Source organism: Mustela putorius, unplaced genomic scaffold (assembly GCF_011764305.1).
Source record: "Mustela putorius furo isolate JIRA1106 unplaced genomic scaffold, ASM1176430v1.1 tig00000151_pilon_pilon_pilon, whole genome shotgun sequence".
Taxonomy (NCBI): domain Eukaryota; kingdom Metazoa; phylum Chordata; class Mammalia; order Carnivora; family Mustelidae; genus Mustela; species Mustela putorius.
Window position 1 is genome coordinate 12707266 of NW_025421296.1, and position 19503 is coordinate 12726768.

General features: G+C 38.8%; 1 protein-coding gene across 3 annotated transcripts in view; it reads left to right on the forward strand.

Annotated features, from left to right (window-relative positions):
• Window positions 1-6234: 6234 nt before the first annotated feature.
• TCEA1 (transcription elongation factor A1) overlaps window positions 6235-19503 on the forward strand; it is a 41530-nt gene continuing 28261 nt past the window's right edge. The window contains exons 1-3 of one of the 3 annotated variants that reach the window (XM_045075791.1): window positions 6236-6496; window positions 8322-8422; window positions 16027-16089. In XM_045075791.1, the coding sequence (XP_044931726.1) occupies window positions 16069-16089 (21 nt within the window). In that variant the 5' untranslated portion in view covers window positions 6236-6496; window positions 8322-8422; window positions 16027-16068. Of the gene's footprint in view, window positions 6497-8321; window positions 8423-16026; window positions 16090-19503 lie in introns of all 3 variants that reach the window. The other 2 variants (XM_045075790.1, XM_045075789.1) reach the window with 2 other exon arrangements.

Below are 19503 nucleotides of genomic sequence, written 5' to 3' on the forward strand. Positions count from 1 at the left end.
TCCAAGTGTAGTTCAACATCAGCAAATCAATTAATGCGATATACCACATTAATAAAAGAAAGGACAAGTACCATATGATCTTCTCAATAGATGCAAGAAAAAAAATTTGACAAAACATAGCATCCTTTCTTGATAAAAACTCTCTGTGGTGTAGGGATAGAAGGAAAATATCTGAATATCATAAAAGCCATCTAAAAAAACCACAGTGAATATCATCCTCAATGGTGAAAAACTGAGTTTTTCCTTTAAGGTCAGGAACATGACAGGGATGTCCACTCTCACCACTGTTGTTGAACATAGTACTGGAAGTCCTAGCTTCAGCAATCAGAAGCAAAAAGAAATAAAAGGCATACAAGTCGGCAAAGTAGTCAAACTTTCACTCTTCACAGATGACATGATACTTTATGTAGAAAACCCAAAAGGCTCCACCCCCAAATTGCTAGAACTCATACATGAATTCAGCAAAGTGGCAGGATATAAAATCAATGCAGAGAAGTCAGTTGCATTTTTGTACACTAACAATGAGGCAGAAGAAAGAAAAATCAGGGAATTGATCCCACTGACAATTGCACCAAAATGCATAAGACACCCAGGAATAAATCTAACCAAAGACATAAAGCATCTGTACTCTGAAAAGTATAATACGCTTATGAAAGGAATTAAAGAAGACACAAGGAAATGGACAAACATTTCATGCTCATGGATTGGAAAAACAAATATTGTTAAAATGTCTATGCTACCCAAAGTAATCTTCACATTCAATGCAATCCTTATCAAAATCCCATCAGCATTTTTTCACAAAGCTGGAACAAACAATCCTAAAATTTTTATGGATCCACAAAAGATCCCAAAGAGTGAAAGTAAAGTTGAAAAAAGAAAGCCAGGGGCGCCTGGGTGGCTCAGTGGTTTGGGCTGCTGCCTTCGGCTCGGGTCATGACCTCGGGGTCCTGGGATTGAGCCCCGCATCGGGCTCTCTGCTCCGCAGGAAGCCTGCTTCCCTCTCTCTCTCTCTCTGCCTGCCTCTCTGCCTACTTGTGATCTCTGTCTGTCAAATAAATAAATAAAATATTAAAAAAAAAAAAAAAGAAAAAAGAAAGCCAAAGCTGGAGGCATTACAGTTCTGGACTTCAAGCTGTATTACAGAGCTGTAATCATCAAGACAGTATAATACTGGCACAAAAACAGACACATAGATAATTGGAATAGAATAGAGACCCCAGAAATGGACCCTCAACTCTACAGTCAACTAATCTTTGACAAAGTAAGAAAAAATATCCAACAGAAAAAAATACAGTCTCTTCCACAAATGGTCTTTGGAAAATTGGACGGCCACATGCAGAAGAATGAAACTGCACCACTTTCTTACACCAAACACAAAAATAAACTCAAAATGGATGAAAGACCTAAATGTGAGATAGGAATCCATCAAAATCCTAGAGGAGAATACAGGCAACAATTTCTTTGACCTCAGCTGTAGCAGCTTCTTGCTAGACACATCTCCAAAGGCAACAGAAACAAAAGCAAGCATGAACTATTAAGGACTTCATCAGGACAAAAAGTTTTTCCATGGCAAAGGAAAGAGTCAACAAAATGAAAAGGCAACTTACAGAATTGGAGGAGGTATTTGCAGATGTCTTATCAGATAAAGGACTGGTATTCAAAATCTTTAAAGAACTTATCAAACTCAACACCCAAAAAACAAAAGGCCTAATCATAAAATGGGCAGAAGACACGAACAGACAATTCTCAAGAAAGATACACAAATGGCCAACAGACACATGAAAAAATGCTCAACATCACTCATCATCAGGGAAATACAAATGAAAACCACAATGAGATACCACCTCACACTGGTCAGAATGGCTAAAATTAACAACTCAGGAAACAACAGAGTTGGCGAGGATGTGGGGAAAGGAGAACCCTCTTACACTACTTGTGGGATGCAAACTGGTATAGCCACTCTGGAAAACAGCCTGGAGTTTCCGTAAAAAGTTAAAAATGGAGCTACTATACCACCCAGCCATTGCAATACTAGGTATTTATGCAATGGATTTGAAGGGACACATGCCCCTCCAATGTTTATAACAGCAATGTTCACAATAACAAAATTATGGAAAGAGCCCAGATGTCCCTTGACAGATTAATGGATAAAGAAGATGTGTTATATATACACAAAGGAATATTACTCACCCATCCAAAAGAACAAAATCTTGCCATTTGCAAAGACATGGATGAAACTAGAGGATATTATGCTAAGTGAAATAAGTCAGAGAAAGAGAAATACAATATTTCATTCATATGTGGAATTTGAGAAATAAAATAGATGAATATAGGGGAAGGGAAGGAAAAATAAAATGAGATGAAAACAGAAGGAGACAGATCATAAGAGACTCTTAACTACAGAAAAGAAACAGAGTTGCTGGAGGGGAGGTAGGTGAGGGGATGGGGTAACTGGGTGATGTGCATTAAGGAGGGCACTTGTTGGAATGAACACTCGGTGATATATGCAACTGATGAATCACTGAACTCTACTTCTGAAACTAATAATACACTATATGTTAATTAAATTGAATTTTAATAAAAAAATTTAAAAAAAGAAACCAGGAGAATAATATCTCAATATGAGTAGACAGTGTCAACAATAAAGAGATAAAATTTATGAAAGGTTACCAAACAGATATCTGAAACCAAAAGAACAATAATTGAAATGAAATTTCACTACAAGGAATCTACTAAATTGGAGCAGTTAGGAGAATCAGTAGACTTGAATTTAGAACAATTGAAATTAGCTGGTCTGAGGAGCAGAAAAAAAGAATGAGGAAAAAGAATCAGAGTCTAAGTAAGTTGTGGAAAACTATTAAGTGTACCAACATATACAAGATGGGAGTCCTAGAAGAAAAGAGAGTCAGAAGGAATCCATGAAGGAATGAATGGCAACTTCCTTCACCCCTGGCACCACCAAATTTAATGGAAGTTAAGAATTTGTACATCCAAGAAGCTTAATGAACTCCAAGTAGAATAAACTCAAAAGACATACACATTCAGTCAACTGAAATCAAACTGTCAAAAGACAGAATTTTTTTTTAAAAGATTTTATTTATTTATCAGAGAGAGGGGGGGGGGAGAGAGCAAGCATAGGCAGACAGAATGGCAGGCAGAGGCAGAGGGAGAAGCAGGCTCCCTGCTGAGCAAGGAGCCCAATGTGGGACCCGATCTCAGGACGCTGGGATCATGACCTGAGCCAAAGGCAACTGCTTAACCAACTGAGCCACCCAGGCGTCTCCAAAAGACAGAATTTTGAATGCATCAAGAATGAAGCAACTGAAAAAAAAAAAAAAAGAATGAAGCAACTCATCATGTCCATGTTTCCTCAATAAGATTAACCGCCAATTTCTCAGTACAAATTATGGAGGCCAGAAAGCAGTAGGGTGTTATACTTAAAATATTGAAAGAAAGAATTTCAATGAACAATTCTTTTCCTGTTTTTAAAGATTTTATTTATTTATTTGACAGAGAGAGAGAGAGAGAGAAGGAACATAAGCAGGGGGAGTGTGAGAGGGAGAAGCAGGCTTCCCTTTGAGCAGGGAGCCCGATGAGGGGCTCAATTCCAGGACCCTGGGATCATGACCTGAGCTGAGCTGAAGGTAGACACTTAATGACTGAGCCACCCAGGCACCCCTCAATGAACAATTCTATCTAGCAAAGGCATTCTTCAAAAATGGAGTAACTAAAACATTCACAGAAGCAAAAGCTAAGGCAGTTCAATGCCAGTATACTTCCTTGATAAAGGAAGTCCTTCAGGCTGAAATGAAAGGACATTAGACAGTAAGTTGGAAGTCATATGAAGAAATAAAGAACACCAGTAAAGGTACTTACTTAGGTTAATCTAAATACCCATATAATTGTAATTTTGGCTTGTGACTTCTTTTTCTTTTCTACCTCATTTAAAAGACATGCATAAAATATTAAGTATAAGTCTATGTTACTAGGAATACATTTTGTAAAGATTTAATTTGTGAGAACTGCATAAAGGGGAAAGGACAGAGTTGTATAGTAGGAAAGCATTTGTATACTATTGAGGATGAGTTGGGTTATTAAAAAGAGAATGCTATAATTTTAAAATGTTAATTGTACTTTCAGAGATTATGAAGTTGGGCAGATACTGGCCAGGATGAGGATATTGGATCTCACTGCCCTCTTAGCTCCTCCACCCTTCTTTGGAGCAAAAAAGGAAGGGAGAATGGAGTAAAAATGGCATACTAGAAGAAATCAATCACAGAAGAAGGCTGGAATGGAGGAACTGAGGAAAAAAAGGTATAAGATATAGGAAAAAAGTAGCAAAATGGCAGAAGAATGTCCTTAACTAGTAATTATCTTTAAAGGATAAATTATTCAATTTATGAATAATTGAATTTAATAATGATTGAACAATAATTTGAATAAAAAATTACAAAAATCAGAACAATATCTCAATATCAGAAGAAAGTATCAACAATAAAGAGATAAAAATTATAATAAGTTAACAAAATAGATATCTGGATCTGGAAAAACAGTAATTGAAATGAAAATTCACTGTAGTTGAATTGCTCCATTCTCACTTCCTTTTTTGCCTATATTAAGTTATTTTCTTAGTGGTTACTCTGGGGATTACAATTAACTTTTTATCAATCCATTTTATTGAGGGGCTTCTGGGGAAACATTAAATGACTAAATGACTAAATGAGATTTACGTCAGGAGTTCAAGAATGGTTCACTATAAATAAATCATGCAATGTTAATACAATGAAGGAAACATCTGATGTGATTATGTCAACTGACACAAACGTTTGACAAAATTTAATAACTATTCACGATAGAAATGCTCAACAAACTACTGTGTGTTCGACTTTCTGAGTCAGGAAACAAACCAGATTGGGTCTTGGTTCTTGAGCTTACAAACAATTTGTCTTTTAAAAAAGGGACACTTGGGGGGCGCCTGGGTGGCTCAGTGGCTTAAGCCGCTGCCTTTGGCTCAGGTCATGTCTCAGGGTCCTGGGATCGAGTCCCACATCGGGCTCCTTGCTCGGCAGGGGGCCTGCTTCTCCCTCTGCCTGCCTCTGCCTGCCATTCTGTCTGCCTGTGCTCGCTCTCTCCCCCTCTCTCTCTCTCTGACAAATAAAATCTTTAAGAAAAAATAAAATAAAAAGGGGACGCTTAAAGCGATCAAATCCGTATTATAAAGATTTAGGGAGACTGGGGCAGTTCTGATTTTCACTGTAGCCGCCTCCCACAGAAAAAGGGCTCGGGAGTTAACTGATTTTTTTTTTTTTTTAAGATTTTATTTATTTATTTGACATACGGAAAACACTCGTAGGCAGAGAAGCAGGCGGGGGCGGGGGAGCAGGCTCCCTGCTGAGCAGAACGCCCGACAGGGGGTTGGATCCCAGAAAGTTAGGATCATGACCTGAGCGGAAGGCAGAGACTTTAACCCACTTTAAACCACTGAGCCCACGCAGGCGGCCCATGCCTTTTTTTTTTTTTTTTAAGCCTTTTAAGAAATTTATTTATTGGGACGCCTGGGTGGCTCAGTTGGTTAAGCAGCTGCCTTCGGCTCAGGTCATGATCCCAGCGTCCTGGGATCGAGTCCCACATCGGGTTCCTTGCTCTGCAGGGAGCCTGCTTCTCCCTCTGACTCTGCCTTCCACTCTGTCTGCCTGTGCTTGCTCTCACTCTCTCTCTCTCTCTTACAAATAAATAAATAAAATTAAAAAAAAAAGAAATTTATTTATTTGACAGAGAGATCACAAGTAGGCAGAGAGGCAGGGGGGAACAGGCTCCCCGCCGAGCAGAGAGCCCGATGCGGGGCTTGATCCCAGGACCCCGAGATCCTGACCCGAGCCGAAGGCAGAGGCTTTAACCCACTAAACCGCCCAGGCGCCCCGACTTGACTGCCTTTAAAGACCGCCCCGGTTTCGCTCTCCAAAACCGCCTCGCTTCAGAGATTGGTGTGTCTCGCAGAATCTGAAGCTCACCCTGGGCGGCGCCTGGGCCGGAGGCGCACGCGCGGCAAAACTCGGCCCCGCCTCCTACAAACTTTTACAACGGCCTGGCAGGAAGCCCAGCCACTGGGTTGGCGAGTCAATTCATTGACAGTGCCTCGGTCGTTGCCGGTCTGGCGGGCGCCTCGGCGCGCGGCTTCCCAGCGATCGGCTGTCGATTGTCAGTGCCTGCACGGTGCGCGCGGAGCTCGATTGGCGCTGTCTGCGGGGGCGGAGTCGCTATCGCTGCCACCGCCGCCGCTGCCGCGGGCTTGGTTTGTGAGGAAGGGCTTAGGCCCAGGCCTGCTGTGGTGGGCTAGCCCAGGCGCTGGGCTCTTGTCCTGCCGTCCTCTCAGCTCCAACTTCGCCCACTTCCCGACCCAAACGGGCTGGGCACGGGAAGACTTGCGGGAACCATGGAGGATGAAGTGGTCCGCATTGCCAAGAAGATGGACAAGATGGTGCAGAAGAAGAACGCGGTGAGCGAGGCGGGTGGCGCGGGCCGGCCGGGAGGCCGGGCGGCTGGCCGGGGCCGGGCGCGTCAGGCTTCGGGCCGGGCTCTCAGGAGTTCTCGGCCCGCCCACGCAGGCCCTCTCTGCGCGGGAAGCCGGCGTGGACCGTTCCCGCGTCCTGGGGAGGGCGTCGGGGAGAAGGCAGCGCGGCCTGCGGCGGCCGGCGTTACCATCGGTTCTTGGTACTTCCAAGTGTCTCCTTGCTGGTACGGCGTAGTACATCTAAGGGGGCATTCTCTTACTTTAAACTTGAGGAATTGATTGATTCGCTAATTACCTCTTCAGTTTGGCTTAAGAATTGAAGAGTGTAGAAAAGCCCTTCGCAGTTTGAAAGAATTTGTTCTCTTTTCCGTGATCGCTGCCTCACAACTAGAAATAACATCACGTAGAGGTTTGTGAGATGTTTTAGACATCAAACTGGTAAGTTAAGTTTTTTGGATTTTTTTCGAAGAGTAAACATTCACTTGATTTATCTCGTCTACGCTACAGGTTTGTTTAACAATGAAAAAGGTAGAGTCTGCTAGTGCGCTTGGCAAGTCGCTAAACGTTTTTAAAACCTGGATATGGTCAGGTGCTAGTATGTAAACAGCTAGGATGCGTTTGGCCAGATGTCATTGCTGGGTACTCTAAGTGGTTTACAGTTAATACCAGTGGCATTATCTTGTTGATAAAGGGTTTATGTAAACATGTTTTCTTTGTGGTTTATGTTCTGTATTTTTGTCTACCAGTGTGTGCTACTTTCAGTCCTCTGGTTCAGAGTCAACTGTTTTCAGTTGCGGCTCCATGATTGTCTTCACCTGAATCTGTGCCACGCTGCTCAGTACGTTTTCAGTATCAGCCTACCTGAAACAACTTACTCCTGTCTGTGAAATAAATTCCGTATCAAACTAATGTGAAGGAGAAAAGGGATGCTCTGATTTGTACAGCGCTTTAACATGAAAAAGCATCTGTGCAAACTTCTTTTGAGACTCACAGCACAGCCATTATCGTGTACCTATTTTGCAGAATAAGAAACTGAGCGAGATTAAGTAGTTCACCCACTTAAATTAAGTACTGTGCAATTTGGATTAAGCCACGACCCAGGTTTTCTACTGGACAGCATTCCAAAGCAGAAAATAGTGTTAAACAATGAACTTTTAAGATTTTTGTACGTAGTCTGTTCCTCTTTTAACAGGTGCATTGCTTAGCATGTAATTTCATACTCTGTTAATCAGCATTTGCAATTTTGGCCTTTTAAAGTATTTCCTGTTTGTTTTCGGTTCCAGACATTCATTACCTTTGCCATTTATTTTTCTCATTGATATAGCCTAGTGCAAGTGATGAGATCTGATTATTTGATAAGCTGAACATTTCTGTTACTTTGTTTAAATTGGAAAGTTTTTTCTTTACCTGGAGACATCCCTAGAGTCACACAGTAGAACCTCAGAGGGGAAAAGGGCTTTTGTTGGGTAATTTTTTTCTCTAACTCAGGCTATAATGTGTATCCATTAATCATGTAATGCATTAGCTGTTTCTTTCCTTTCCTTGTAATAGGTGTTTCCTAAAAATGAGTAATTCCTTAGTGGATAAGTATGGAGAAGATCAGTTTGCATTTATTTGCAGTTCTCAAGGTATAAAGGAATAATGATGAGTATGGCGAGAATGAGGATAAACTCCACAGATACTTCTCAAATCTCATTTATCTGATAGTTCAAAACTTGACCAATATGTAAACTTGCCCCTCAAAAAGAAAGATAAAATTGACTGGCTCTTTTATGTTTTTTTCTTCTCCCTTTTCCTGTGTATCTTACAGAAATTCAAATTGGCAAATGAAATAGAGAAGGGGAAGTGGTCTGAATGACTCTCCCTCTTTGCCTTCCAAAGCACATCAACCCACAAATAGCTTTTTAAGAGGTCAGTAATTTCACAGAGGTTGTTCTGGGGGTTGTAGGATCATGGTATATTTGTTTCTCCCTGTGTGTGTGTGTGTGTGTGTGTGTGTGTGTGTGTATGTGTGTGTTTTCCAGATTTTCTCTGTGAGCTTTAAAAAATATTTTTATACTACGAAAAAGTAAACTTTCCTTGAAAAATTGTAGTTTTCCTCTTGAATTGGCAAGTTTAGGTGCTGTTATTGCATATTTTGTTTCATAAAGCATAGGTGTCACATTTAAGTAATAATAAAAACAGCAACCATTCATTGAACTATTATTCTGAGCCAGGCATTCAGCTGAGTACTTATGCCTGGGACAGTTTTACATGATAAGTAATACCCCATTCTAAAAATAAGGAAATTATTTGGAAACTTAAGTGAATTGTCCTAAGCCAAATAGCTAGAAAGTGGGCAGATGAAGATGTGAATCTAAATCTGTTTTGCTCAAAGTGCTACTCTTTTCAAGTGCAGTGTCTCTTTAGAAGACCCTTTTTTTGGAACAGTTAGGTGAATATAAGACCAGGAAGTAAGGGTATTTGCTGTTCTTTGGGAAGCAGCTTTCCCTAGATCCCCAATCAGTATCCTGACCCTAGAACTATCCAGAATGTTGCACTATGTGTATACTTGGTCTTAAACAGTATTAGCAGTTTTATAAGTGTATACTCTGAGGTTTTGATGAACCACATAACTTAGTTTCAAATTTTCAAGTATTAACTGCTTTTTAGGTCATTTTAACTTTTTTTTAAATTAATGTCATTTTGACTTGATGTCAGTAAGCAAGTCTGACTCCTAATTTGAGTTCAAATCTTGACTCTTCTGAACTTTAACAGTATGATCTTAGGCAAGTTCCTTAACATTTCTAAAACCACTTGAGGTGGTTTTTTTTTTTTGTGTGTGTGGTTTTTTTGTTTGTTTGTTTGTTTTTTGTAGTAAACTGGAGATAATATAGTAAATTAGATGAATCTTAAGAGTCCTTAAGATATGGTAAGGGCTAAAAAACCTTGTATATTGTTTTTATAAAGGATTTATTACGTGATTTTAGAGGGAGTAAGGTAACTTAGAATTTTCAGATTCATGGATTTTGTCAGTGGTGTTGAGCTTTGTTTTTTCTTCATTGAAGGCTCAGGGTTGAGTAGAATTAAATTGTTGGGAGAGAAATTGAACTTAGATGTTAGAAATACTAGGAACTGGGATACTTGGAATGTGTGAATTTCTAAGTCTTATAACTGGGTTGAAGAAAAAAATTTTGGTTTTCATATCAGAGTTAGATTAATTAGTATATATTGAGATTTAGAATGGCTACACAATTTTTTTAACAGCCTTATTGAAATACACAGTACTGTTCTCCCTTTTAAAGTGTACAATTCAGTGGTTTTAGTTTATTCACAGATTTCTACAGCTATCCACACACTATCTAATTTAGGAACACTTTCATAACTCCAGAAAAGAAACCTGTACCCATTAAGTGGTCACCATATATCTGTGCTACCACCACCGCCCCCACCCCACCAAAATGTTTTCTGTCTCTATGGATTCACTATTCTGGACATTTCATATAAATGGAATCATACAATATGTATTCTTTTGTAACAGACCTCTTTCACTTAGTGTTTTTAGGATTCGTCTGTGTTACAGCAGGTATCAGTACTTCATTCCTTTGTATTACTGAACAGCACTACTGTACTGGTGGAGGTATCTTGCATTTTGTTTGTCATTTGTTGGACATTTTGGGCTGTTTCCATTTTTTGGTTATTATGAAAGATGCTGCTTAGAATATTCTTGTGCAGGTGTTTGTGTAGACATATTTTTTTTTCTCTTGGATATATACCTAGGAGTAAAATTGCTGGGTTGTATGATAACTGTGTTTAACTTTTTGAGGAATTGCCAAACTGTTTTCCAAAGTTGCCGCACCATTTTACATTCTTAACAGCAATGGATGAGGGTTACCACGTCTTTATCAACACTTGTTATTTTGTCTTTTATGATTATAGCCATCACAGTGGATGTGAAGAGGTAGCTCATTGTGATTTTTTTTTTTTTTTTTTAAAGATTTTATTTATTTATTTGACAGAGAGAGATCACAAGTAGGCAGAGAGGCAGGCAGACAGAGAGAGGAGGAAGCAGGCTCCCTGCTGAGCAGAGAGCCCGATGCGGGACTCGACCCCAGGACCCTGAGATCATGACCTGAGCCGAAGGCAGCGGCTTAACCCACTGAGCCACCCAGGCGCCCTCATTGTGATTTTGATTTGCATTTCTCTGATGACTGATGATGGTGAACGTTTTTCACTTTTTGCTGGCTATTTTTGTATGTTTGGGGAAATGTTTGTTCAGATCCTTTGCCCATTTTTAAACTGAGTATTTGTATTGAATTGTAAGAATTCTTTATATTCTGAATACTAGACTCTTATCAGAGACAGGATTTGTATGTATTGTCTCCCATTCTGTGGGTTATCTTTTTACACTCTTTGATAGTGTCTTTTTGAAGTTCAAAAGCTTTCATTTTTTATGAAGTCAAATTTATTTCCTTTCATTGCTTGTCCTTTTGGTTGAGAATAACTACAAATTTGAGATGACATAGTAAAATTATAATTACTAGTTTATAGTGATGTTGCTGAGCCATAATAAAAATATTTACAGTGTTTCCTTTTTTTTTAGATTTTTTTTTTTAACAACTTTATTTATTTATTTGACAGAGATCACAAGTAGGCAGAGAGGCAGGCAGAGAGTGAGAGGGAAGCGGGCTTCCCGCTGAGCAGAGAGCCCAATGTGGGGCTTGATCCCAGGACCCTTAGATCGTGACCTGAGCAGAGGCCTTAACCCACTGAGCTACCCAGGTGCCCCTTAAGATTTTCTTCATGAGAGAGAGAGTGGGCACAAGCAGGGGGAGTGGGAGGGAGAGCGAGAAGCTGGCTCTCTGCTCAGCAGGGGGCTTGATCCCTTGTCTCTGGGATCATGAACTGAGCCAACGTTGACGCTTACCCAACTGAGCCACCCAGGTATCTTTGGAGCTTTTATTTTAAAAACACATTCATACAAACACAAATACCACCCAGGTACCCCTCCTTTTTTTTTTATTTTAACGATTTCATTTATTTGAGAGAGAGCATGAGAAAGGGGGAGAATCAGAGGGGGAAGCAGACTTCCTGCTGAGTGGGGAACCTGATCTAAGATTTGATCCTGGGGTTTGATCCTGGGACTTTGGGTTCATGACCTGAGCCGAAGGCAGTCTCCTAACCAACTGAGCCACACAGGTGCCCAGTGTTTCCTTTTTAAATAGCACCTTAAGTTTTTAAATCTTGGAATCTCCTAATTCTGAGGTGTTTCAGTTGATTGAGCTTAAGTAATGCTCACTTAAAATGCTGGCTTATGGCTCTTTGAGGATATTGTTATGATGGGGGTAGATATATTTTTTATTTCTTTGTACATCTTATCAACCATCTCCTGTGTGTCAGGTACTCTATTTCAATACTTCATAGTGTTATGTTACTCCATTTGACCATTTTAACTGTTTTAGGTCAGTGTATTATGCTCTCATACATATAAAGAAGCTGAAGCTTGGAAAGGGTAAACAACATTCCCAGGATCTTATAATTAGGAAATGGCAGTGTGTGGATTTGAATTTAGATCTGGGGTGTGTGTGTGTGTATATATATTTATATATATATATATCTCATGTTCTTCATTGTATATTCTGTGTTGCTTCCTCTTCCTTATGTCTTCTTGAGGAGAAGGATGTTTTTACCCTATATGAGCTTGTGTATGCTGAATGCTCAGTACAAATTTGAATACCATATTTTGTAAAAGTACTTGTTTCTGATGATAGTACCAGCCATGTAATAAAGTCATGTTATAGCTGTTTATTATTCAGCCAGTTTGTGAACTAAATTTGACTCTGGAAGATAAGGTAGAATCTTTCTTTCTCTTGCATCATTATCTGTAGGAGATGCTGCAATCTAATAGATTTGACCTTTAGAGGCAGGTGATGATTGGGGAAGGATAGAACATAGTTTCTTGTTTGGCAGTGCTATTCACCCCAGCTCACGGATTAGAACTACTCCCAGTGGACCTATGAAATGGAGAGAACAGTGGTGTGAGGGTCAGGAGATTATAATTCTTATTCTTTTATATTACCTATCAGTTGGCCAAGTTACTTTCCTTTTCTGAGTTTGCTTCTTTGTATAATTTAGGGTTTGAAGTAGATGCTCAAAGATTTATGTTTATTTTAAATTCCCTGTAGTCAGAAAGGATTTCTGTCTTGCTCATTATCATATCCTCAGAGTTTCGTATACAGTTAACAAGTATTTGTTGAGAAGCGGTAAGTGTAACTTGACAGAACTGGGTAGGTCTCACCCTTTTTAGTTAGTAATAATCATATGACTGTGGAAGTTTCTAAATTATCTGGGTTTTCAGTTCCCCTTCTGTAAAATGATTACCTGCTTCTATAGGGTTTATTGTGAACATGAAATAATACATATATAAAGTATTTAACAGTCCTTGGCACATAGTAATATTCAAAGAAGCTTTTGTCATTGAATTAATATATGATCATCTGCTTTTGCCTTTTTGCTCATTCAGATCATCATATTTATTTCTTAAAGAACTTTGAGATATCCATCTTATTTGACTAGAGCGTAATGTAATTATGAGAAAGGTCATAGTTTCATCCCTTGAATATTATTTAGCTTTTTCTTCTTCCATAGCTTGTATTTCTGACTCCAGTCTCTCCAAAGACATCTGTGTAAAAGGAGAGTGTGGGGAAATTAATGCAAATCTATCTATTGCTTCTACTTGGAAAACAGCTTAAAACTTACATCACATTGCTGATGTGTTAGAAGAATCAACTTTATACATGATAGCATTTTGTAAGTCTAAGGACTCCTAGAAGTGTGATTCTTTATCTTCCTTTCTAATTAGTCCTAGGTAATGGATCAGAAAGTCCATGGAGACATGGGTAGAAGAAAAATGTCTATGGTAGTTGTAAGATACAAGTCTACAATCTCCTAATCAAAACCTTTAGAGCCTGATATATTTGAGAATTCCTCAATTTTCAGATTTTATTAAGATAATATGATACATATATCATATATCCTAAGCGGATCTGGACTGTTTCCATTAATCAGACATTAACATTTCTATAGTGAAATGTAGTATTCTCTCATGAAGTGGGATATATAGAACATAAATGACTTTACATATGTAAATTATGTAGATTAGGTGTTGCTGGCAAATGAGTTTATTGAAAATCTGTAAGAAATCTTGATTTTCTTTTTAAAGATTTTATTTAATTATTTGATACACAGAGAGAGGGCATGGACATGCACAGGCAGGAGAAGTGGGAGAGGGAGGAACCTGATGTGGGGCTTGATCCCAGGACATTGAGATCACGACCTGAGCTGAAGGTAGATGCTTAACTGACTGAGCCACCCAGGGGCCCTGTGAAATCTTGATTTTCAAAGGGTTTGATTTTTGGATTTGCAGATGGGGGATTGAAGATCCCATTTCCTCACTGAGATGTCATTCCTGTAGAAATTCCTGATTACTAGTAAATTTAGTCAATGTTAGTTTTCTTATCTAGCAACTATATTGTTTCACTGTTTTTGGTTACCTCTAAATGAAAAGAATTTGTAGAATTTTAAAATCAGAAGGAATCTTTGAGCAGTATATCATTCAAGTCCTTCATAATAACCTGTTTCATAATTGCTATTGAACTTAAGTTTTTATTTATGAGGTACTGAGTGAAATTAAAATGATAGATATGTTTATTACCAGAAGAAAAGTTAATACATTTTTATTTTCCACAGCCAAGTCTGATGTCTCAATTTTAAATGGAAAAATTGACCGGAAGCCTCTATTCAATTTTATATTTAAGAAATTTGGTACCATAAGTTTCCATGCTTATTTCTTCCTTTGGGGTGCATAATGAGGGGCGTTCTCTGGGGCTTTCTATTTTCCTGGGATATGCTGTGTTTCACTGATTCATAGGCTGCCTAGTTTTCATATTTTAACATTGGAGAAAGTGGAATGAATTACACATATATTGTCAACCAGATGGTTCTTGGAATCTAGTTTCACAGGCAGAATATCAAACCCAGCATCAGCATTTTCAATGTGTCAGTGGCTTAGAAGAAACTCTGAAAAACATTAGTGGAGTGCTTGTTCTTTGAACCTCAAGGAACCAAATGGTTGAAGAGCAGTGGGGTGAAAAACAACTAGCTCTACATGCACTTCAAAGCCAGCTAAGAGCTAATTTAGCTCTTTGATGGATTTTTTTTATGAAATGCTGCATTACTAGTGTTTTTGACACAACCTTTGGTGGGATAAAAACATATTGAATCTGAGTCAGTAAGTTATTCATAAGCATTAAGGACTCCAAACGTGACATAGTTTTAGAAACAACTTAGCCAATTTATTTTGCTTATATTTTTCTTTTATATATGTAAAAGGTGATACATGATAAAAATTTCAACTCTGAAAGAGTTAAAAAACTAGAAAACAGTGATAATACTGTGCCATAGTTTAATATTTTTTATTAGTGGCATATAGACTAATGATGTGTCTAAATATAGTACAGTGAGTATTTGATTAAATAAAATATGACTAAGTGACTATTTTTTAAAAATTTTTAAAAATATGTTTGTTTATTTATTTATTCGACAGACAGAGATCACAAGTAGGCAGAGAGGCAGGCAGAGAGAGAGGAGGCTCCCTGCTGATCAGGGAGCCTCATGCAGGGCTCAATCCCAGCACCCTGGGACTATGACCTTAGCCGAAGGCAGAGCCTTCAACCCACTGAGCTACCCAGGCGCCCCTAAATGACTGTATTGTATGAAATATGATAAATTGGAATATTTGGCCATAGGTATAGGTGATGCTGTTGCTTCTTATTTCATTCCTTTTTAAACTTTAGGTGGTTTATGTAATTCTTCTAGGAGCCTTATTTTGTTCCATCTTCATCATCAACGTGCGAGCCTTTGATTCTAGATGGCAGTGGACAGGACTGTGAGCTTAACATCTTAATTCTGAGTTTTCTCTCAGAATTTGCTTTTTCCTACTTTGTAAGAATCAGGTAGACAGCAGTGTTTTTGTGACAGACTGGGAAGATACAGAGAGACCTCAAGAGAATTCTAGTACAGATAGGTCCTTTCCCACTCTCCTTGTGTGTGAGTGAATGCTAGAGGTGCTGCAACATCTTTGGACCTCCATTCCCACTTTCTTGGGGTTGGCTCCTTAATGAGATAGGTGTTCTCTATGGAAACTTGGGATGTGTTATGTCACCATAGTAGGAAACCCAATTCAGATTTCTAATTGGGACACATAAATACTGTATGTAAAATGAACTTTAACAAAGCAGTACTTAATAAGTGCTGATCATAACCCAGTAAATGGATTTTCTATTTCTTTAATGAGTTACAACCATTATTTGGAAAACACTACCTCTCTTTCCCTTTCTCCCTTTTATAAATACACTATTCCCACATGAATAAGTGAGCCATAGTGAGTTGTGGATAGGAAAACATAAATTTAAATCTCTAGTTAGTCTTTGCTTTGTCAGCTGGGAAGTTCAATATACAATTATTTTGTTTTATAGGCTGGAGCATTGGATCTACTGAAGGAGCTTAAGAATATTCCCATGACCCTGGAATTACTACAGGTAGGTGCTAATCTGTTTCATGATTTGAATAGATAATTGTCATACAATACCAAAACATTTTTAATACCATTAACTTTTTTGTATTGTCCTGTTACAGTGTTCTGGGCTTTTTTAAAGATGACAACATAAATCAATAATCTACTAAATTACCACTATAGAAAAATGTTGCCTTCCTCAAAAAGAATAAAACCTGAATCTCCCAAGTTTGAAATCTTACTGTGAAAGGAAATGAAGTTGGATTCTTGGCCCTGATTTGATCTCCCTAAATCTCACTTTCTTGGTCTGTTATTGATAGCTGCTGCCAGCATGAAGCTAGCCTCTGGGGTACCTTTGAGTTGTCAGTCTTTATTTCTCCCCAGTTGTACCCCTTCTTCTGCCCTAGGCAAGCACTAATCAGTCTACCTTTTGTCTCTTTTTAGATTTACCTATTCCAGAGATTTCATATAAATGAAGCCATACATTATCTGACCTTTTGGTTCTGGCTCCCCCCCCCCCTTTTTTTTAAGTTTTTTATTTTAAATTTTAAGTGAGCTTAAATGTGGGCCTTGAACTCATGACTCCCAAGATCAGGAGTCACATGCTCTATCACCTGAGTCAGTGAGGCGCCTGTCTGGCTGCTTTTACTTAGCATAATCCTCAAGTTTCATCTGTGTTGTAGCATGTATTGGTACTTTATTCCTTTTTCTGGCTAAATAATACTCCATTGTATGGATATACTACATTTTGTTTATCCATTTGTCAGTTGATGGGCATTTGGGTTATTTCTCTTATTTTGGTTGTTATGACTCTTGCTTTGCACATTCATATATAGGTTTGTGTGTTTCTGTTTCTCTTGGGTAGAGATCTGAAAGAGTGGAAACGATGAGTCATAAGGTAACTTTGTGTTGAATATTTTGAGGACCTGCCAGACTGCTTTCCCAAGTGACTGTACAATTTTGCATTTCCAACAGCAAGTAAATGAAGGTTCTAGTTTATCCACATTCTTGTCAACACTTGTTATTATCTTTGAGTATACCCATCTTAGTGGGTGTGAAGTGATATCTCATTGTGGTATTGATTTCCATTTTCCTAATGACTAATTATGTTGAACATCTTTTCATATACTTCTTAACCATTCATATGTTTTCTTTGGAGAAATGTCATTTCAGAGCTTTTGCCTGTTTTTCAGTTGGATAGTTTTTTTTTTTTTTTTTAAGATTTTATTTACTTATTTGACAGACAGAGATCACAAGTAGGCCGAGAGGCAGGCAGAGAGAGAGAGGAGGAAACAGGCTCCCTGCTGAGCAGAGAGCCCGCCCCAATGCGGGGCACTGAAGGCAGAGGCTTTAACCCGCTGAGCCACCCAGGCGCCCTGATAATTTTATTTTTTATTAACTAATTTGTAATCGTTCTTTATACATTCTAGATACAAGTCCCTTAGTCATATATAGGATTTGCAAATATTATCTCCTATTCTGTGGGTTATTTTTACTTTCTTAGTGATGTTCTTTGAAGCACAAAAGTTTTAAATTTTGTTGTAGTGTGATTTGTCTGTTTTCTTTGGTTGCTTGTGCTTTAGATGTCAAATCTCAGTTACTTAACTCAAGGTTAACAAAAATTTATTCCTTTTTTTAGGGGGGGCTCTTTTTTAGTTCTCTGATTCATTTTGAGTTAATTTTCATGTGGTATAAAGAAGTCCAATTTCAGGGCGCCTGGGTGGCTCAGTGAGTTAAGCCGCTGCCTTCGGCTCAGGTCATGATCTCAGGGTCCTGGGATCGAGTCCCGCATCGGGCTCTCTGCTCAGCAGGGAGTCTGCTTCCTTCTCTCTCTCTCTCTGCCTGCCTCTCTGCCTACTTGTGATCTCTCTCTGTCAAATAAATAAATAAAATCTTTAAAAAAAAAATTAAAAAAAAAAAAAAGAAGTCCAATTTCATTCTTTTACATATGGATATCTACTTGTTTACTTTTTAATATTCTTCTGTCTAATGAATTATCTTGACATCCTTATTGAAAATGACAAAAAATGGAAGAGTTTATTTCTGGGTTCTTAAGTTTGTTCCATTAATTTGCATGTCTCTCTTTATATAGGACCACGTTGTCTTGATTATTGTAGTTTTGTAGTAAGTTTTGAATTTGGTAATTGTGAGTCCTTCAAGTTTATTCTTCAAGATTGTTTTGGCTATTCTGCATCCCTTGTATTTCTGTATGAACTTTAGAATAAACTTACCAGTTTCTAAAAGTCTTTTTTTTTTCCTTTTTAAAGATTTTATTTATTTATTTGACAGCAAGAGAGAGAGATCACGAATGGGCCGAGAAGCAGGCAGAGAGAGGAGGGAAGCAGGCTCCCTGCTGAGCAGAGAGCCCGATGCAGGGCTTGGTCCCAGGACCCTGAGATCATAACCTGAACCGAAGGCAGATGCTTAACCCACTGAGCCATCCAGGCGCCCCAGCCTATCAGTTTCTACACAAAAGGCAGCTGGGATTTTAGTAGGGGTTGCATGGAATCTATAGTTGGATTTTATTAGTATTGCAGTCCAAACATTTAAGCCTTATGATCCATGAATATGGGATACCTTTCTATTTATTTTGGTCGTTAATTTCTTTCCACAGTGTTTTTAGTAGCTTTATATTTTTTTCCTTTAAGATTTAGTGGCTATTGGGGCACCTGGGTGGCTCAGTGGGTTAAAGGCTCTGCCTTCGGCTCAGGTCATAATCCCAGGGTTCTAGGATCCAGCACCGCATCAGACTCTCTGCTCAGCAGGGAGCCTGCTTCCCCTCTCTGCCTGCCTCTCTGCCTACTTGTGATCTCTGTCTGTCAAATAAATAAATAAAATCTTAAAAAAAAAAAAGATTTAGTGGCTATCTTAAATCATCTTGGGAAGAACTCATGAGTGATCATAAAGATGATTCTTCTTCTAGAACATACAAGTCGGCTTAGTTCCCATGATGTTGACAGTGTCTCTCTTTTAAAAAAAATTTTTTTTTTTTTTAAATTTATTTGACAGACAGAGATCACAAGTAGGCAGAGAGGCAGGCAGAGAGAGGAAGGAAAGCAGGCTCCCTGCTGAGCAGAGAGCCCGATGCGGGGCTCAATCCCAGGACCCTGAGATCATGACCTGAGCTGAAAGCAGAGGCTTCAACCCACTGAGCCACGCAGGCACCCCCTGACAGTGTCTCTTAATCTCACTACTCATTCCTTTCTGCCTTACTGCAAATGTGCAGCTGATTCCCTAAGTCTGCTTAATGCCTTCCCCATCTTTCCAAGGGAGTGTCTTTCTTTTTTCAAAAATTTTTTTTATTTCTAAGATTTTTGTTTATTTATTTGATAGAGAGAGAGCAGATGTGCACAAGCAGGGAGAGTGGCAGGCAGATGCAGAGGGAGAGGGAGAACCAGGCTCCCTGCTCAATAGAGAGCCTGTTGTGGGGCTCCATTCT